Source organism: Saccopteryx bilineata, chromosome 6 (assembly GCF_036850765.1).
Source record: "Saccopteryx bilineata isolate mSacBil1 chromosome 6, mSacBil1_pri_phased_curated, whole genome shotgun sequence".
In the NCBI taxonomy this organism is placed as follows: domain Eukaryota; kingdom Metazoa; phylum Chordata; class Mammalia; order Chiroptera; family Emballonuridae; genus Saccopteryx; species Saccopteryx bilineata.
Window position 1 is genome coordinate 155379597 of NC_089495.1, and position 21697 is coordinate 155401293.

General features: G+C 46.9%; 1 protein-coding gene across 1 annotated transcript in view; it reads right to left on the minus strand.

Moving 5' to 3' along the window:
* PRKCA (protein kinase C alpha) overlaps nt 1-1850 on the minus strand; it is a 419289-nt gene extending 417439 nt beyond the window's left edge. The window contains exon 1 of the mRNA XM_066235888.1: nt 992-1850. Within this exon, the coding sequence (XP_066091985.1) occupies nt 992-1164 (173 nt within the window). The 5' untranslated portion in view covers nt 1165-1850. The remainder of the gene's footprint in view (nt 1-991) is intronic.
* Between the last annotated feature and the right edge of the window lie 19847 nt (nt 1851-21697).

Sequence of the window (21697 nt, forward strand, 5' to 3'; positions counted from 1 at the left end):
CCCCAGTCGTCCCCCCTCCAAGTTAAGAATAGCTGACTTCATTGGAAATTACCTGAACTCTGACACCTTTAGCCCTTACAGTTCCTCTTAAATAAGGCCTCTGTCCTCGTCAACAGGGTTACAGGTCTAATCTCGTGTTGACAGGGTCTATTTTAAATGACTCCCTCTGTCCTTCTGCCATTCGCCTGCTGTTTTATTTCCCCCTCCCCCACTGCAAGCTTTCAACAGTTTGTTGCCTCTCCTCTCTTTGGGATCACCCAGAGAAGTCAAAGTCTTTCCGTGCCCAGTAGATACAAGCTACAGTAGGCAGGGACCCAAGGTTCCAGTGGAGTCCACGCCCGCTGGGAAACACAAAATACACACCCCCCGACTGCGCCCAGCCTGGCTCGCCAACAACTTGGCCGGCGCGGCGCGATCGCCGCGGCTGCCGCGGTTACTCCCAGACGTGTTCTCCTGGAAACTCTGCCCTCTGGATTCTCCTTTTCACTTTCCCCTCCGCTCGCGCCGGCAAACGGCCACTCGGCTGTCTGCACTGAAGGCGGGCGCGCCTGGGGAGACGGGGCCACGGGCCCCTGGAGGGGACCCATGTCACCACCGCGCCGCCAGCCTCCCCCTGCGGTAGGGGGGGTGTGACCCGGCGATGACTTCGCTGAGAGTTCGGCCCGAGTGTGCGCGCGCGCGCCTGTGTGTGTGTGTGTGCCTGTGTGTGTGTGTGCGCGCGTGTGTGTGTGTGTGTGTGTGTGTGTGTGTGGCAGGGACCCGGGCGCGCGCGTCTCATTCCGGGCGAGAGTTCGGAGTCCTGCCGGCTCTCCAAGTTCCCCGAGTGAGTCGGCCCCGGAGTGGACACGCCTGGAACCGGGGGGGGGAGGGGGAGACTGGGCGAGGACCCCCGAGGCGCAAGAACCCCAGACTGGAGAGAGACTGCCCCGGCGGTGACGCCCCCGAGGGTCCGCAGGGCCAGTCCGCGCGCCCACCCCCCGCGCGCACCTACCAGATGAAGTCCGTGCAGTGGCTGCAGAAGGTGGGCTGCTTGAAGAAGCGGGCGATGAATTTGTGGTCCTTCACCTCGTGCACATTCTTCTGCCTCAGCGCCCCTTTGCGGGCGAAGCGGTTGGCCACGTCCTGGGGCGCCGTGGAGTCGTTGGCCGGGAAAACGTCAGCCATGGTCCCCCCCAGTCACCTCTTGCCTCGCGGGGAAGCAGCCGCTGGGTAGGACCGGGTGGGCGGGTGCGGAGCGGCGGGGCCCCGGGCGACCCCGGGCGGGGGGCTCGGGCCGGCGGCGGAGGTCGCGGCGAGGAGGCGCGGAGGCGCGGCGCGGCCGGGGAGAGTCGGGCCGGAGCAGCGTGCAGCGGGAGCCGGAGCCGCTGACTCGCTCGCTGGCTCCACGCTCACTGACAGCCCGGAGCCAGGCGCTCGCGCTTCCTACTCTCGGCGGCAGAGGCGGCCCGGAGCGGCACCGCCCACCGCGCATGCCCCGAGCGCGAGCGCCGCGCGTGCGCGAGTGGGGGCCGCGCGGCGGGGCGAGGACGCGCCTGCCTGGGCAGGGGAAGCCTCGGCCTTTTCGGGGCAGCCCAGAAACCCGAGGCGGCAGCCGCGGCCCGGAGAAAGCTAGCCCGAATTTGGGGGCGGAGGCGGACTCTGGGCGGGGCAGACCTGGTCTTCTCCGCCGCCTTTTTCTCTTCCTATCTTTTTCTTCCCTCTCTCCTCCCGCCTCTCCTCCCTCCTCTGCTTCCGCTCCTCGCGCTTCGCTCACTCTTCTCCCGTCTTCCTCCGCCCACTCTCACTCGCTCCATCCAGCTCTGCTTTCTCCTGGCTTCCCTTCCCTCCTTTCCGGGTCGGAGGTCTGCGCGACGGGCACGTGGCAGGACCCCCGAGGCGTAGGGTGAGGCTCCGCGCTGTCCCCGCCGCCGGCTGGGACCTGCTCCGCCAGCTCCCGCTTGGCACGCGCCGCAGCTGCCTCTTTCCCGTCTTCCTGGTTTTTTCAGTTTGTATCAATTCGAGGTTTCACCCGGCTAAAACCACGCCAATTGTGTATGCCCCAAAATGCCCAACTTCGGACCTTCGCACTGTTTCTATATGGATGGCAAGAGAAAGGGAACGATTGTAAATTTCACTCGTGTAGGACAGAAACTAATAGACAACGGTATGATGGTTACCAGAGGGGAGGGGGTGAGGGTAATAAAGGGTAAAGGGGGGCAAATATATGATGACAGAAGATGATTTGACTTGGGGTGGTGGGCACACAATGCAATATACAGATTATGTATCATAGATTTGTACACTTGAAACATATAGAATCTTCTTAACTAAAATCATTCCAATAAATTTAATTTAAAAAATAAAATAAACCATTGAATATCGACCCTTCCACCTGCCTCCAATTGTTGTCCTAATTCACCTACACCCTAGACCTGATTTGCAGTAGGTCAAAGGACTTGTGGCCTTAGCTATTCAATATATATCCCTTCACCTGTTGCCTATCAAGTTCAATGTTGATCACCAGGCTTTCTTGATTTTACAAGTCCAGAACTATAATTTAGAAATCCTTTGCGTCGTAAGCTGAATTACTTCAATACTGGCGGGTGCAGAGCGCAGCCAGTGCATTTGTAAATTACCTAGTAAAGCTGCTTACTCAAGGATAACTGGCATGCATATGCAAAGGACTAACTGGGGATGTCCCAACTAATCACTTGATGAATACTTACTAGTTCTGCCTGGAGGATCCTAAAATACAAAGAGAAAGCAACCATCACCCAGCATTTAGTGTCTTATTTCAGGGTCAGATTAACTAGGTTCACAAATCAACCCCATGAACTGAAAACATCAAGAAGAACATATCACCTCACAGCTGTCAGAATGACTATCATCAAAAAAATCAACATAAAGCCTGACCAGGCGGTGGTGCAGTGGATAGAGCATCGGACTGGGATGCAGAGGACCTGGGTTCGAGACCCCAAGGTCACCAGCTTGAGCCTGGGCTCATCTGGTTTGCGCAAAGCTCACCAGCTTGGACCCAAGGTCCCTGGCTTGAGCAAGGGGTCACTCAGTCTGCTGAAGGCCCACGGTCAAGGCACATATGAGAAAGCAATCAAAGAACAACTAAGGTGTCACATCGAAAAACTGATGATTAATGCTTCTCATCTCTCTCCATTCCTGTCTGTCTATCTCTCTCTCTGTCTCTGTAAAAAAAAAAAAAAAAAAATCGACATAAATATCGGAAAGGGTCTCCAAACTTTTTACACAGGGGGCCAGTTGGCTGTCTCTCAGATCGCTGGAGGGCTTCCACATATAGTGCTCCTCTCACTGACCACCAATGAAAGAGGTGCCCCTTCTGGAAGTGTGGCAGGGGGTCGGATAAATGGCCTCAGGGGGCCGCATGCCGCCCGCAGGCCGTAGTTTGGGGACGCCTGAGTGGAGAAAGGGACCCCTTGGAATGGCCTCATGGACTGTTGATAGGATTGAAAATTGCAGGCATTATGGAAATCAGTATGGAGGTCCCTCAAAAAATTAAAAATAGAGCTGCCATAGACCCAGCAATTCCACTTCTGGGTATTTATCCAAAGAAAACAAAAACACTAATTCAAAAAGACATATGAACCCCTATGTACATTGCAGCAGTATTTACAAAAGCCAAGATATGGAAGCAACCTGTGTCCATCGATAGATGAAGGGATAAAGAAGATGTGAGATATACGTGTGTGTGTGTGTGTGTGTGTACATACAATGGAATATTACTGAACAATAAAAAAGAATGAAATCTTGCCGTTTGTGACATCATGGATCCAGAGAAGATAGTATGCTAAGTAAATAAGTCATAGAAAGACAAATACTGCTTTTCACTTAGATGTGGAATTTTTTTTTCAAAAAAGTGAGTAAACAAACCAGAAACAGACCCTTAGATACAGAGAACCAGCTGATGTTTGACAAAGGGGAAGTGGGTGGAAGATGAATAAAAAAATAAAATGCCATTGACATCTCTAACTACCAAAAGAAAGGAAGAAAGGAAAAGAGAAAAAGAAAACATGTTCAGCCCTTCAAGAAGTTAATAAGAGAAAAAATCTTTTCTAAAGTATATACTCTCTTGGAGCATTTCACATAGACCAAGTTGGGTTACCGGTTTTTAAGACTGCTTAATTGAATGCTAGATAGGAATGGTTTTTACATTCTAAAAGTGTAAGCTATTATATTTGTGGGGCATGCACTTTGCTGGCTCATGTTTAATCTCTGCTGCCAATGCATCTGGTGCTTAAAGAGACTGTACATGCTTGATGTTCTATCAGGGGTCCCCAAACTGTGGCCCGCTGAGGCCATTTATCTGGCTCCTGCCGCACTTCCGGAAGGGGCACCTCTTTCATTGGTAGTCAGTGAGAGTACTGTATGTGGCAGCGCGGCAAAGCGCAACATCGCTCATAGTACAGTACTACTTCCGGTGACATGGGACGCACACGTCACGGCTCCGGAAGCACATCATATCACTTGTTACAGCTAGCAGTGACAAATATGGAACTGGACATTGACCATCTCATTAGCCAAAAGCAGGCCCATAGTTCCCATTGAAATACTGGCCAGTTTGGGGGTTTTTTTTGGGTTTTTTTGTTTGTTTGTTTGTTTGTTTTTTGTACTTTTCTAAAGTTGGAAACAGGGAGGCAGTCAGACAGACTCCCACATGCGCCCGACCGGGATCCACCCAGCATGCCCACCAGGGGGCAATGCTCTGCCCATCTGGGGCTTTGATCTGCTGCAACCAGAGCCATTCTAGTGCCTGAGGCAGAGGCCACAGAGCCATCCTCAGCGCCCGGGCCAACCCTGCTCCAATGGAGCCCTGGCTGCGGGAGGGGAAGAGAGAGACAGAGAGGAAGGAGAGGGGGAGGGGTGGAGAAGCAGATGGGTGCTTCTTCTGTGTGCCCTGGCTGGGAATCGAACCTGGGACTTCTGCACGCCAGGCCGACGCTCTACCACTGAGCCAACTGGCCAGGGCTCAGTTTGTTGATTTAAATTTACTTGTTCTTTATTTTAAATATTGTATTTGTTCCCGTTTTGTTTTTCTACTTTAAAATAAGATATGTGCAGTGTGCATAGGGATTTGTTCATAGTTTTTTTTATAGTCTGGTCCTCCAACAGTCTGAGGGACAGTGAACTGGCCCCCTGTGTAAAAAGTTTGGGGACCTCTGTTCTAGCTGGTCAGAAGTCTCACCACTCATGGCAGCCCCCTCCAGTCTAAGAGGTGAAAAAAAGGAGGGAGGAGGAAGAAAGAGGAAGAAGGAGGGAAAAAAAGAGGCAAGAAAAAGAATGGAAAGCAGAACATATCAAGAAATAAGATCAACTTCTCTACCAAATACTTTATGCATCTCATCAAAGGGGGCAGCATAGAATGAAGCACAAATCTTTCCTCACTGCTGTCTTTATCTAAGACAGAGGTTCTCACACATTTTGAAGATGAGTTTTTGTTTTGTTTTTTTATTTTTTATTTTTCAGAAGTTAAAAGCCGGGAGGCAGAGAGACAGACTCCCGCATGTGCCTGACCGGGATCCACCGGCATGCCCACGAGGGGGCGATGCTTGGCCCCTCTGGGGCATTGCTCCGCTGCAATGGGAGCCATTCTAGTGCCTGAGGCGGAGGCCATGGAGCCATCCTCAGCTCCCAGGCCAACTTTGCTCCAATGGAGCCTTGGCTGCAGGTGGGGAAGAGAGAGATAGAGAGGAAGGAGAGGGGGAAGGGTGGAGAAGCAGATGGGCGCTTCTCCTGTGTGCCCTGACCAGACATCAAACCCAGGACCTCCACACACTGGGCCAATGCTCTACCGCTGAGCCAACCAGCCAGGGCAAGATGAGCTTCTTTATATTCCCCTGAAGCCTTGATATAGTGGTGAAGGAAGAATATAGGGGAGTTGGAGGCAAGGGTTGCTGATAGCAAAATCTCTGAGTAAAGTAATAGGGAAGTTCAGCTAGGAACCAATGGACCTTGGCAGCAGCCTATGTGAGATCTCCTACATACGCTCTGACTGATCACAGCAGTGAGGAGAGCAAATGGAGACAACATATCACTTTTCTTTCAAGTTGTGGTTTTGCCTCATTGATTACTGTTGTTCCTTGTGGAGAGAAGTAACTGGAAATTTGTTGATTGATAGCTGGGCTGAGCTTGAGTGTTCAATTGCCTACAGCTTAGCTCAGTTGTTGAGGGTGGGGTGGGGATGCACCTGGAGCAGGGAGTTATCAAACAGTGTAACACTGCCCCTAGCAAGGACTGACGGGAATGTGAACCATAGCTGGCCCCTGCCACTCATCTGAGAAAACCCCTTGGAAGCACTAAAATGGAGGGCATTACAGAAAGGACCAGTGGGGAGGGAGTGGTAAGTCAGCCATGGACATTAGTGATTATCTGAGATCTCCTGTTTCATGAGAAAAGTACAGGAAAGAAGAGGGAATGATAGAACATAGAGTTTGTAAGATCCCTCCTCTATGACTCCTGACTTTGGAGGAGTGTAATGCCGGTTGCCGAAGACTGGAAAGGTTCACATTGGATTTGGGCAGATGGTAGAAAAACTGTGGAGCTGGAAAGGGTTGCACCATTCCATTTAATAAAGTCTCACAATGGCAGACAAACACACCGGCAGGGGAAACCGCCTCTCAGGTAAACAAAGAGCAAAATGGCCCCTCACGGTGGTGGGCAGGCAGTCCGTGTATCCGCAATCCCCAATCTCTCATCTCTATCTAGTGCAAGCACCCCATAGCCTTATATAGGCTGTGCATACATGCCTCTGCCACGTGTTCACACACTAATCAAACAAAATACAGCTGATAACCCCGTGAGCAAGCCTAACACAACTGCCCCACACAGGGCTAATACTTCCTGCATTTCAAAAGGTGTGTTAACCCAGAAGCACAAGAACTATGAATGGGGCTGGCTTAAAACCTACCCCTACAGAAGTTTTGGGCCTGTGGCAGGACTACCACCATGATCTGCCCAATTAGGAATTTGTGATTAGATCACCCTGTGAGGTTACTTTCCATAGAAGCCCTTTCTTGTCCACAACACCACCTCTATATGAATGTAGATATGCTCATGCATGTATACACACATGCGTGTATGTAGAGGTATATACAGCAAAGTATTCATGTACATGACTATCTCTGGAGAGTGGGAATACAGATACTTTTCATTACAGGAAAAATAAAAATAAAAAGGTTTTGACCTAGGACTCACATTTATGAAAGGGCATTAGAAGCCATAATTTTAAAAATGTTTTCCTTTAATCAAAAGGGAGGCATTTATTACTTTTTTAAATTTATTGTGTTGACTTGGTTTCAAGTGTAAAAGGGAGACATTTATTATTTTTAACACAAAAGGTTTTTTATTTTACTTTCATTTATCGATTGATCTTTTAGAGAGAGAGAGAAACATTGATTTGTTGTTCCACTTATTTATGCATTCATTGGCTGATTCTTGAACCTACAACCTTGGCATTTTCAGCTGGGAAGAGTCTCTAACCAACTGAGCTACATATACAGCCAGGGTAGTCACTCATTTCTCATATCCCTCAAAGGGCATCAAACAAAATGCAGTTCATAACCTGCAACTAGACTTTTTAATCCTCCCTTTATTCTTCTTTCTTCTCCCATCCCCAACATGCACTCTGACCTCCCACACTCTCAGAAGCATCTCAGAAACTCCTCATTCGCCAAAAAATAGTTCTTCCTCTTCCCATAGCTAGATCAGCTTTGACCCCCTTCCCTCCTGTTTATTATTAGTTTTTGTACTCTTTATTATTTTACCAATTTTGACAAGACCTCTCTGTACCACTCCCTTTAGAAAAAGCCCTTCCGCACTCTTCCTATGGCCTTGCATGACAAAATGTCTAGGAACTGGTTTAAAAAGGGTAAGTTGGGTACAACTGAGCATCAGGATAGCTGAGCAACAGGAGAGTGCTGGCAGTTACCAGATTCTCGTCCATTGGTCCAACAATCCTGGGTCCTAGTATATTACTGTGTTGATACAGTGTTGAGCCAAACAGATATAATCCCTGCCTTTGTGTAATTTACATGCTCTTTGGTGATTTGAGTGGGAGAGGGAAGTTTGTGGACACTTCCATCTTACAAGAACTCATCACCTATGCTCACTTCTATTTCTATGATAGCCATCATTTAACACACATACATAACCTCCTTTAAAACTTTGGTTTTGTTTTAGTTTGTATGTTTTATGCTGTACACAGTAATGGAGTAAAAAACAGCACACCTCCACCCAGTTGGTGTAGCTTAAAGACTCAAGCACAACTTGGACAAGCCACACAGAAGGAATGTCCAACAGGGTTTATAATTTTTAGGCTAATCAGCAGTAAGGGATGTAGAATGCCAGCCTCCTCTTGGGTAGAGCTATTTCACAAGAGCCACACCTGTTTCTTTTGAATGCACACTTAATATTTCCTGGCCAACTGTACAATCTGCAATTGTATCTGTGGTTGGCATGGCCTTAAGAACTAGAATGGTGACACCTCCCAAATCCTTGGAATCCATTCAAACATAATTCAGATGTCTATAAAAGGTATGGCTCTAACAAAGAGACAAAATAGAAAAAAAGTATTCAGAAACACATTTTATTAAATAAAAACTAATTGTGCCTTTATTACATGCTAAGCCCTGTTACAGATATTGGAAATGAACAGTGAACAGAATAGTTTCATTGAAGAAGTATGGGGGGTTCTCTAAGCTTAATTGGAGGGGGTTTAAGAGAGAAAAGAAGGAGAGAAACTGAAGTAAGAGATTATAAATTGATGTTGCAAGTACGAGTAAAAAAAATAAAGTGGAGAAGGGTGGTCAGTGAGATCTAAAGTAATGTTATGTTTGTATGATAATGGGAGTGACCCTGGAGGGGGGATAGAAATAGTTAGGTCAAATAGTTATCATAACTAGATACCACTGGTAGGTGATGGGGAAGAAACCCTTTTTCTCTCTACCCACTTAGATTTAGTGAGTAAGGGTGTGCAAATTAAATTGACAAGGAACAGATTAATGGGAGGAAAGGCCAGTTTTTATTCACATACATACACAGAAACACACAGAAAAATGTGACAAGGGATGGTTGGAATTTGGGGTTATATACCATTTTAATAGGAAGGGGAGGGGGAAGAAGGGCACTTATGTGAAAATAAAAGACTTTTTAAAAAGCTAAATAAACCCTTAGGGGACTAAATAGGAGATAACATCATTTTTTGTGACCATGTCTATTTATATGATTCAGAGACTTCATCTCCAATGATAACAGCTGTGAAATTCCTGGGGAGGGGACTTAGGAGAGCTGACTTCTTTTGGAGGGTTCTGCTTTTAGGCAGATAAGGGGAATTCAGAGAATAATACCTCTTCCTGCAACTGTTGATTTTGAAGTGATTTCAGCTCAAAATAAATTTTATGCCACAGTGGCATATTCTGTATGCTGGAGTCTGTAGCAGAGTGACTATTAAAAGGAGACCAACCCCAAAGGCAGTCATGTGAAAAATCACTTTTGATGTCTTAGTTCCAGAACACTTTTTCTTTGTGAATGTGTGAGAACAGCCTTGGCCAGGGGAGATGCTAGGTGAGATGGCCGCCTCAAGTGGGAGGTATGGCATAAATGTCTTCTCTTCTGTGGGTAAGTGCTTATCACCTGAGAAATCTAGAATTAACTGTACAGATGAAAATATTAAGTAAACCTACAGTATTTGTATTTTTGAGTTAAGTTTAAAAAGAAACTGTTCAGGAAAATGTAATAGGGGTTTTAATGACTTTACTTTGTGATTCTAATTTACAATGTGTGAATAAGTTCAGACTGCAATTTTAAGTTGAAATCTCAATAGCCTTGTGAGCAGTGTTAAAACACTTAAAAAGAATCTTAGGATTCACCAACTTTATAAGTTGAATGGTTTAGATTGATAAAACTTACTTAAGTTTTACGTCTTAACAAAGAGAACTTTATCAGACAATTGACAGCTTATTATTTATTTCTATTTCCCCCAAGCCTCTCTGAAGTGATTTTTTAAACAGAAGAGTAAGATTTGTAAACCGAACTTAAAAGCTTCAGGGATAAGTAGATTTTTAAATCTGTAACTTTCATAAATTAAACATGAATGTCAAAAATATGCGCTGGAATCAGAGACGAGAGCCAGTGTTTGAGGAGCTCAAGGCTGATTTGTTTTATCCAACGACTGACACTCTTGGAGACGCTTTAAACTTCCCTCAGACTGATCGTCTATAACAATGACCTTTCACGCTCAAGTTCTCCTGATTCCCAGCTCGACCAATTCATCATCTTTCAACACTAAGGTAAATTTGAAGAGCTCTCATCTGAAGAAATTCTTCATAGATTTCAAAAAGGCGTTTGTCAAAACTGTTCATCATGCTTTCATCCTTCAGTGCAATTGAATGTTCGGATACAAGGCCTCTTTAATTAAAAAGTGTAACTATATCTGTGTTTACCTACCTCAGTATCGGTGAAATGTTGAATTATTGGGCTGAACTATTAAACAACAACCATTTTTAAAAGAACCCTTTGGTAATAATACAAAATAGCTTAACCATCATTAGTTTGTGTCACATTGCCTCGTGTGAAAAATAAATGTGTGGGCCTGACCAGGCAGTGGCGCAGTGGATAAAGCATTGGACTGGGACGCAAAGGACCCAGGTTCAAAACCCCAAGGTTGCTGGCTTGAGTGTGGGCTCACCAGCTTGAGCATAGGGTCGCTGGCTGGAGTGTGGGATCATAGACATGACCCCATGGTTGCTGGCTTGAGCCCAAAGTCACTGGCTTAAAGCCCAAGGTTGCTGGCTTGAGCCCAAGGTCGTTGGCTTGAGCAAGGGGTCACTTGCTCTGCTGTAGCCCCACCCCCCAGTCAAGGCACATATGAGAAAGCAATCAATGAGCAACAAAGATGTCACAACAAAGAATTGATGTGCTTGACCAGGCAGTAGTGCAGTGGATAGAGTGTTAGACTGGGACACAGAGGACCCAGGTTCAAGACCCCGAGGTTGCCGGTTTGAGTGCGGGCTCATCTGGTTTGAGCAAGTCTCACCAACTTGAGCCCAAGGTCGCTGGCTTGAGAAAGGGGTCACTCAGTCTGCTATAGCCTCCTCCCCTACCCCCTGTCAAGGCACATATGAGAAAGCAATTACTGAACAACTAAGGTGCCACAATGAAGAATTGATGCTTCTCATCTCTCTCCTTTCCTGTCTGTCTGTCCCTATCTGTCCCTCTCTCTGTCTCTGTCACACACACACAAAAAAAGAATTAATGCTTCTCATCACTCTCCTTCCTGTCTGTCTCTATCTGTCCTTCTCTCTGATTCTGTCTCTGTCTCTGTCAAAAATAAAAATAAATGTTTACGCTGTAAGGAAGGTTGTGTAGGGGATGGAGAAAACATCTCTTGCTATTCTTTGTGCCACAGTCATGCTGTTTGAAGGACCACGCAAAATGGATTTCCAGTTACTGGAGAAGATTCCATGTGGGCTCCAGCTGCTGCCGTCTAGGGGGCTGGAGCCTGATTTTTCTAGGCAGTACCAGCTGGGGCTCCGAATGAATGAATCCCTGAACTGGAAGAGTTCCACTTCCAAATGGGGATGCCAGGGACACAGCTTCTCACCAAAGCAAAGTGATTTCTCCTGAAACAGCCATCTACTTGTAGCCCCAAAGGTTTTCCCCCAAGATTTCAAGACGGTGTTTCATGATTTCTCTTCACCCTTAATTGGGTGCACGTGACATTAAGAACCAACCAGAGCAACATCAGAAGTTAGGATCAGAACCCAAGACCCTTCCGTCCACATTTGTCCCTTAATGAGCTTAACAGCCGAGGTGCTTTGTGACCTTACAACAGGAGTGTCAGCTTGAAAGAAACGACAATGACGTGTTTCTAGTTAACCTGTACAGAGAGGGTGAGCATCTCATGAACATCTTCTTCTTGTCCCCTCTTTTGTGGCGCTATTCTTTTTACATTTGAACTAGTTTTTATTTTTTTTTAAAGAAGGCTCAGATAGGCACATGGTAAAATCCAATTATTAGAGCAATGTTTTTCTCTTCCCCTCCCCTCACCCAGAGGAAATCTCTCTATATAGTTGTATTTTAAAGAAAAAAATATTCATGTCTGTGGGGCATCTGTCTTAGACTTGCTCGCTGGTTTACTGGCTGCGAGCTCTTTGCCTGATTAGTACATAAGCACATGGCAGCACCACGTGTGTATAGTCTCTGTAAGGCTACGGGTGCTTGCGCTCAGGGGTCTTGCGGATGCGCGGTTGCCTGCTTGCCAGCCATTTTGCTGTTTGTTTGCCTGAGAGGCAGTTTCCCCTGCCTGTGTGTTTGTCCGCTATTGTGAGACTTTATTAAATGGAATGTCCCAACCCTTTCCGGCTTCACAGTTTCTCTACCATCTGCTCGAATCCAGTGTGAACCTGCCTGGCCTCAGCCACCGGCTTACAGTGTTGCACAACATGGTGTCTTGGTCCAAGTTTCTAAAAAGTGAATGCTTCGGCTTAGCTCCATCACTGCTGGGTCCTGGCTCTGCTCACTTAGAAAAGATCAGTAATTGGTTCCAGCAGATGCTGAGAATCAGAAAGTTAACCAGCACCATCGCTTAGGACTTCCTTTTCTGACTACATCAGATCATTCCTTTTCATGTTTGCTCAGCCTTGGGAGAGATCAATAAATGTTTGTCGATCAAACAGGCTGTATTTGGTCACGAAAGGGCCATTTAATGAGAATATAATAAGTAAGCAGAACACCATCGGCCGTCGTCTCTTTTACCACAGAAAAGAACTTCTAACATAGGTTTCTACAAAGGAAAGAAGAGCCCCAGTGAATGATCAGAAATGTAACTTGGCCTAAAGAGAGAGATGACAGGGAGAGAGACAGAAAGGAGGGGGATGAGAGAGAAACAGAGAAAGAGACGGACGAAGAAAAACAGAAAGACCGAAACTAGTTTCTGGAAAGGCCTCAAGTAGAGACATTCCAGACGTCTCATTGCTACTGATAACCCAATTAAGGGCCCAAACCCTTGGCTACTTTTTCTGAGTGAGGTTGGAGCACTAACAGTAGAACAACGTCTGTGTTTATTCAAAACTCCATCAGTGTCGCGTTGCTATGGGAGTGGCTGCTCTCTCGTCCATTGTTGGAGAGATTCTATAAACGTAGGCCTGTGGCCACGGCTTCTGCTCACCGTCAGTCCAGGGTCTGCTGGAGGGACTGGCTGAGCAGGGGGGGCCTGCTCGCCTGCTTAGGCTTACAGGAAACAGAGACAGCACAGCGCTGGGATTCCTCACGCTCCCTCTCTGAGGGATTCTATCAGCAGGTCAGCGGCACTTGATAGAGACAGATCTGGACTTTATGAAAAGACAGACAGGAATTCCATGTCTCCTTTGTGAATTTGCACTCAAGTCAGTAATGGACAGTTCTGTCACCCTTTGACAGCACACCTAGGATCCTCCAGAAATTAATGGAGAGAGTAAAGGTTTGGGTGTCAATGGAGCTGTATATCATATCCAGTGGCAATGTAGCTGTTTGACTTTGAGCAATTATTTAACCTCTGTAAGCCTCAATTTCCTCTTCTGTAGAATGGGGATAATTATATACATCTGCACAAAGGCTGCTGGGAGAACTTAGTGGGACAATGAGGCCCCAAGCCCATGAACCTGGCAGATAGTAAGTGCTCAATAAGTTACTTATTTAAGACATATCTATTAGGGATGAAAGGGGGAAACGGGGTCAGAAAGAAAGAATAAAAAGAGATGGAAGGACAAAGCAAGGACCAGAAGGAGTAACAGTGAGAACTTAACAGCAAGCTTCTGGTCCTGGAGAAAGTCTTCGTGGCTCAGTGCTCGGCTAGTACGTGGTTCGGGGCCTCACCACTTCCTCCTGCGATTCCACCTTTGGCCATTTCATTCCTCCTTAGCACCTTTCCTGGGAAGAAGAGAGAAACTGAAACTCAAATCAGTCAAATTTGCTGATAGCCCACTTTGTCAAGTTGGGAGAAGGAAGAAACTCAGTCATAATAGAGGCTGGAAATTGAGTATACATTCCTGTTCTCCTCCTCTCCCCCTTTTCTCCTTACTCAAATATCTCTACAGAGAAATCAGGTCTGACACCTTTCTGCCCTCGCCTTCCATTCATGTTTAACCCTTGCCTTCTACCCCACCTTGCTCCCAAGAGCAGCGTTCTACTGAGTTCGCCCTTTCAAAGGTCATTACTGACCTCTCAGTTGCCAAATTGCTCTCTGTGGCATTGGGGATGACCTGAAAACTTGCTATTCCTGTAGCTAACTACCCCTGGTTGCTGGGAGTACTCACTGTTTCAACTCCATCTGCCCCTTCTTCCTGGCTGTCCTATTTTGGAAGCAATGTGTCCAGCTGAAATCCCTTATTCCCAGCCTCCTCTGCAGCTAGCAGTGTCTCAGGAGTGTAAGCTGTTGGGAAACAGCTGTGTTAGGCTTGCTGGCTTGCACTTTGACTGAGCAGGGGTCTCAAACTCAACTCAGCATGTGGGCCGCAGAGCAAGATCACAGCTGTTCGGTGGGCTGCACTAGGTCTACAAAAGGCAACTGTTACGCAACACTTTTCTTGAACTTCGTGGATTAGTCTGCGGGCCGCACAAAATTGTTCGGTGGGCCGCATGCGGCCCGCGGGCTGTGAGTTTGAGACCTCTGGATTAGAGTGTGAGCACATGGCAGTGCCACATGTGTATAGTCTATATAAGAGTGATTGCCCTCAGTGAGAATGGCGGATTGCGCATTGCCCACCCACCCATCCACCTGCCTGCCTTGTGAGGGGCCATTTTGCTGTTTGCCTGAGAAATGGGTTTCCCCTGAGTCTATGTTCATCTGCTATTGTGAGACTCTATTAAACGGGAATGGCCCAACGCTTCCTGTCTCTGCAGTTTCTCTACTGTCTGCCCAAGTTCAATGTGGACCTGCCTGGCCTGGGCCACCAGCATTACATAAGCAGACTTGTGCCTAGGGAAGGGCAGTTGGAAGGTCATCAGCCAAGTCTTGAACAGAACCCTAACTGGAACTTCCTTTTTTACCCAACCTTGGGAGACCATTAAGGAGACATTTCTCTAGAACTGACAAGAATTTAGTTCCGATGAGATGCCCCCTCTTCTCTACCATGGATGCGCACTGATTGTCCTTGGGGGGTGGGGAGACTATAGCTCCACTTTTGTGGGTCCCTGAGAAGGGAAATGGAAATCCATTTGGGAGAAGAAGGTTTCACTGTGAAGTATTGGGAATGAAATAACTAAGCTGTCCTCACTGGTGACATATCCCAAGGTCATAATGCTGTAGGAAGCAGGAGAAAGGCACTGAAGGAGAGGAACCCCACTCTCGGTACCAGCCAAAGTCAGGCTGGAAAGGGGGGACCCCCTTAGCTAACACAAGATAGAAACGCCCAGGTTCCTGCTTGTGCCCAGAGAGTCCAAGAAGATCTTGGAGGACAGGCTGCTCAGCAAAGGTGCCTGGCATGCCAGTCAACCTAAAACCTCAGTAGAGCAAGATCCTGGCTCCGTGGTTGTGGGGCTGGAATGGGGCGGGGGCAGCATGGGGGCAGCCCATCGAGCGGAGCAGGAAAGGATCAGTGAGTTGTGTCAAGATCACCAGGGAACGCTTACAATCAGAGTGGGGGCCCCTGGGCTCTTGTGAGTCACCGTGGCACAATCCACAACCCCGGCTAGTTTTGTTTGCTGAGTGACACATCTTCCTTATACACTGTGGTCACTGTTCTGGCTAGTCCAGAACTTTGTGCCAGACGACTTAGTCATCTCCTGGGAAGACTATATTAGACATTTGATACCTCTAAAAGATAATCCACAAGGTAGCCAGCAAGCACATAGGAGTCAGGAGAATCCCTGTGGCTTTGAGTGAATTCTACGTCTCTTTCAAGCCTCAGGTTTCTCCACTGGATGGTAATAATGAAGCATACCTATCGGCTTTGTTGTAAGGACCAACTGAGGTCATGTGTTTAAAGTAGTGGCTCTCAAATTTCAGCCACCTGAAGAGAGTTCCTCTTGTTAAACTTGATTAAATTGAAAAATCTTGTTTGTCTTATTAAACATAGGTTCCAGGGCCCTCCTTCAGAGCTTCTGACTTAATAGGTCCAAGTGAGGCCTAAGGATTTGCATTTTGAACAAATTGTTGGGTGATGCTTCCGCTGATGCTGGGATCGCACTTTGAGAGCCACTGCCTTAAAGCCTTTGGGTACTTCCTGAGGCTTCCACGTGGATTTAATGAGTTCCCTTTCTCCCATCTGTTTATGCAATGGGTGTCTCTAACATAGAGCTCAGACTTCTGGATAGCTTCTTTGCACAGAAACTATTAATGATTGCTCCCTACTTCAGATATGACCCCAGGTAGCAGGAAAGTTGCAATCTGTAGTCTGTGTGGTCTTTCCAGGGGTAACATTAGCAAAGCTAATAGTTGTGCAAAACTTTCACAAGTACAATTTTATTGGCTCTTCACCTGAACCTCATTTTGTAGAAGAGGACATTGAGGTAGAGAGGGGGTAAATGACTTGGTCACATTTGCACAGCTAAAAAACAACATAGCCTGGACTCGGATTAGGTCTTCTGACCCCTACGTTGGTGTTCTTTTCATCAAATTCAGCTGACTTCACTTTTGTGGCAGTTATTACTATAACCCGGTGGGAAGATGGTTTGCCTGGCCCCCACCCCATGTATCTATAATGAGGTGCATGACTCATGGCAAAGTTCGTAAGTTGAATGACTGTCTCACCTACAGCCCCCAGGTGAGCCACCACACATGGCAAGTGTGGATGGTTCTTAGTATTGTCCTTGAGGCATGCCCAGTCTAACTGGGGAATAAGTGAAGCAACTCATTGAACAAGAAATGCTGCCCTATCTTAGACATTTCTCTTCAACAGGGAGGCTCCCTTCCCTATAGGACTATGTTGGAGGCGATGTCAAGGATGCAAACATTTAGCACCAGGCTTGATCAATAAGATTGCTGAAAAGCAAATGGAAACTGTATTCTCTCCAGGCAGAAGGGATGCCAACCATGTCCCAGAAATGGGAAATTCCTAGCACTGTAAAAGAAGCTTCTGGCTTCATTTGCAGTAGGATGTGCAGCCAGAAAGATATTCTCACTTCAGGGCAATTAGAGAATTCGAGTTCTGCTGTGTGCCGCACTGTAGGAATGGCCAGGCCAGGAGAGAGAGGGCTGTGGAGGGAACCAGACAGACCTGGCTGCCCATCAGGGCACCGCCACTTCCCAAACAACTCTCGGCACGTCCCCAGCCTCTCTGACAGCATCTACCTCTTGGCTTGTTGTGGGAGTGAAATAGAGTCCCTGTTAGCACGATACACCCTGAACATGCTAGCTTTCTTTTCCCACCCACGGGCATCACCTTGTCGTGGACTTTCGTCTTTTCTTGGTGGTGGTGTTATTTTGGTTTTCCTACCTGTGAGGCAGCTATGTTAGGTTTGCTTGCTGGTGTACCAGCTACAAGTACTTTGCTTGATTAATGTGTGAGCACCTGGCAGAGGCATGTGTGCACAGCCTGTATAAGGCCATGGGCAGTTGTGCTCAGGAGGAGTGCAGATGCGCGGATTGCCTGCTCACCTCTGTGAGGGGACATTTTGCTATTTGCTTGCCTGAGCGGTGGTTTTCCTTGCCTATGTGCCTGTCTGCTGTTGTGAGACTTTATTAAATGAAATGGCCCAACACTTTCCAGCTCTGCAGTTTTTTTGCCATCTGCCCAAATCCTGTGTGAACCTGCCTGGCCTCGGCCACCGGCATTAACTACCTTACATCAGAAGAGCCTTCTTATTCAGGGATGAGCCCTGTGCTCTGTCTGCAAAGCACTGTGGCTGGGCTTCCAGCTGACTCACTTCTGATCCTGCCTTTTCCAAACCTCCTTCTCCAGCCATCCTGAAGGACCCATTTGTGGGGCAGCTGTGTTAGACTTGCTCGCTGGCACTGGCCACAAGCACTTTGCCTGATCTGTATGTGAGTGTGTGGCAGCGCCATGTGTGTATGGCCTATAAAAGGCTATGGCTGTTTGCGCCAGAGAAAGATGAGGGATTGTGTGAATGGTGGATTGCCTGCCCACCACTGTGAGGGGTTGTTCTTGCTGTTTGTGTGCTGGAGAAGTGGTTTTCCTTGCCTCTTTGCTCGTCTGCCATTGTGAGACTCTATTAAATGGAATGACCCAACGCTTTCTGGTTCTGCAGTTTCTCTATTGTCTGCTCAAATCCAATGTGGACCTTCCTGGCCTTGGTCACCAACATTACAGGGGCCATCTGGCTTAATTACTATGACGGCAGGGTTGCCATAGTTGTCCCTGGCTGGCAAATGTGTGTGTTTCAAATATGCTGAGAATAATGATAAAGGAGGGGAGCCATCCCAGTCCCCTTACCAACGCTGGGTTTCTTAGCAGGAGCAGGGAGAATTACTAAGAAAAAAATAGGTCTTTAACTTCACGCCCCACTCCTCACTCTCATCTCTGGGGAGGAAAAGCCAGTGTTGCTTTTCCAAAGACTCAATGCAAGGGGATCTATGACAATAACAAAATGGGAGCAGTTGGTAGGGAGCATGGAGACAGAAATGACCAGAGGGAAGTGGCTGCTCCCTCTTAGTTGGCATGAGCAGACCTCTTCAGGCCAGTGAAGGGGACCTCTGTTGGGGGTATTGCTGAGATCCAGACCAGCAGAGCAGCAATACCCAAGCATCAGGGACCATGTCTTAACAAGGACCTGGGCTTGGAGCCAAAGAACACCTTGAAAGATGATGATAACCATGGACTAAGACCTCGCCCCCAACCCTGCCCAAATTTCCTGAGGCTCTGAAAGTTGGAGGACTTTATTACCAAAAGGAGGAGAAAGGGACACTCCAGAATCTCTTGGGATTGAGTTTTTTCACTCGTTGGGTAGGGGCCCAAAGCAATTGAAATTTGTTTTTGAGATATAAAGCAACAGGATCTGTGGTGCATCCAAATGTTATCCTCAGCACATTATCATTTTCACTTTTCAATTTCCAGCCTTCGCCAGAGACAGTAATTGTACAGCCAAGTACGTAATTATATTCAGTGCAGAAGCAATCTCTGTAAGCAAACTCTGCACAGCAGAGCAATGCTGCATGCTTTTTGATGAAATGGAGCCCAGTCTAAACTTGACCCAGGTCTAAAGCTGGGGACTCACTCTGCCGTCATCTCCTTCCGGCTGCTTCGGACCACTTCCTTCATTCTCCAACTTACTTCCACTCTCAGGTGAGGGCTGTCCTCTCTTGGCTTCCTGGGTACCTTCTGGACCCAACTCTCAATCCAAACTCCTCACACAGCTACTTGGACTACTTGGTCATCACAGGCAGCTAGAGTCCCCAGCCTAGTGGTAACGCACCCTCAAACCTGGTAATACATTGGACTCTCTCAGAGGAACATAAAAAAAAAATCTATCCAGATTCTGAACTGCTGCTTTAGAGAATCAGAGGCTCCAGGAATAGGCCCAGGGGTTCATATATTTAATAGTTGTCCCAGGGAATTCAGAGGTAGAGCCAGGTCTGAGAACCATAGTCTTGGCTGGAGTTGCTGAAACTGCCTACTTCTTAACCCTAGAAGAAAACCAACCAGGAACCTCTGGGGCTAGTCTGGGTCTACACATCACCTGTCCCCTGAAAGCGATAATGCCACTGAAGTCCAGTGTTCTGTCTGAAAACTCATTCGTATTCTGATTTTGTAAAGTGCCAATCTGCCCTCTCTGACAGACTGTGTTCATTTTGACTTCATCTCAGTGATAAAATTTCCAGAAATTACAACCCCAAATTTTCCATCACTCATCCCATGTAAACATTTCCACTTCCCGTTTTCATGAAAAGGCCAGAACTTTATTTAACTGAAGCTATAGGACCCTCACAACAACATGCAAAGTAGATTACTGAACTCATTTTATAGATGAAGAAACTTCAGCTCACAGAAATAACACAGCTAGTACATGACAGTGGTGTCTTATTTGTTATTGGGGTAAAATGCATAAAACAAAATATCACTTTATTCATTTTTAAAATTGTAAGATTTAGTGGCATTCAGTACATTCACAATGTTGTATAACCATCAACACTGTCCATCTTCAGAACTTTTTCATCCTCTCCAACAGAAACTGGGTACCCATTAAACACTAACACCCACCCTCCACTCCAGCCCCTAGTAACCACTGCTCTGCTTTCCATTTTGATGAATTGGCCTATTCTAGGTACATCATACAAGTGGGATCATATACTATTTGTTCTTCTGCATCTGGTTTATTTCATTTAGTGTAACGTTGGCAAGGCTCTTCCATGTTGTAGCATGTCGGAGCTGTAATTTGCACCCAGTTCAAACAGATTCCTAGACTCATGTCCTTTCCATTTCCCATATTGCCTCCAAGTATTGAAAGGGCTGGGAGGTAGAAAAGGAATGAACCATGTTCTATCTGGTCACAGAGGATAGAAACAAGATCATCAGTGTAAGTTTCAGAGGGGCAAATGGCAACCTCAGAGGCTGAAAAAACACCTTTTGTCTTTGGAGCTGACTCAAAATTAAATGCCGTCCTCTCGCTCGGGAATGACTTATCCGTTACTGGAGGTGACCAAGCACTGGCTGGACGGACAATCAGGTGCCAAGAAAGCTGATTTCTCCAGGTCCCCAGGATTTTGGTTGGGAGAAGGGAGGGATCAGAATACAAATAACTGCTTTTCACTGTTACTCCTGAGGTTATGCCAGTATTGTAAGGTTGGTGGGCAATGGAGGAAGGTCACGTGGGTTCCCTAGCCAGAAACTTTGGCTAGGACTGCCCATAACCAAGCACGCCAAAAGAAACTTCCCAGGAACCCTTTGTTTTGTTTTTTTAAATTTTTTTAAAAGACTTTATTTATTCAATTTTCAGAGAGGAGAAGGAGAGAGAGAGAGAGAGAGAAGGAGGAACAGGAAGCATCAACTCCCATATGTGCCTTGACCAGGCAAGCCCAGGGTTTCGAACCAGCAACCTCAGTGTTCCAGATCAATGCTTTATCCCACTGTGCCATCACAAGTCAGGTCCCAGGAACCCTTTGGAAAAGAGCGACACCTCCGTCAGCCAGTGAGATTTCACTACGTCATATTAGCTCACCCACCCTAGGGACCCTTTAAATATCCCCCACACGGGTCACCCCTTGTGACTTGCCTAGCCTCTGTCCCGGGGCTTGGGAACCTCATCGGGTGGGATGCGTGCTCTGTACTCAATAAAGCCTTTTATTATTCCAAACTTCATGGCTACGGCCCCTTCATTCTTTCTAGGTGGGGAAAAATACCTTACAAGTATCACCTGGAATTCTTTTAAAAATGATTTCCAGGTCTCCCTACAGAGATTTGGACTCCTCAGATCTGGAGAAGACTCAGGTGGTGCATTTTGGAAGAGCTGTTGGAGACCTGGACTACACCCTGAGGTTAAGAGCCACTGGACTGGATAATAGCTAACCGCGCCCCAACACCAGATCTCTTTGATTCAATTCCAACTCATTTATCAAAGGGACGAGGTGTGCACAAAAATGGGCTCTAAAGACTGTTAAAAGTTTCTGGGAGACAGAGGTCAGTGGTGGTAGGTGGTTGTGTTTTGGAAATGACTCAAGCACTTGAAGAGAAACTTTAGAATGGTGAGTGCTCAAGCCCATTAACTTCAGGAAACAGTGCCAGGACTGGGGAAATAGTGATAAAAGTCATTTTCATGT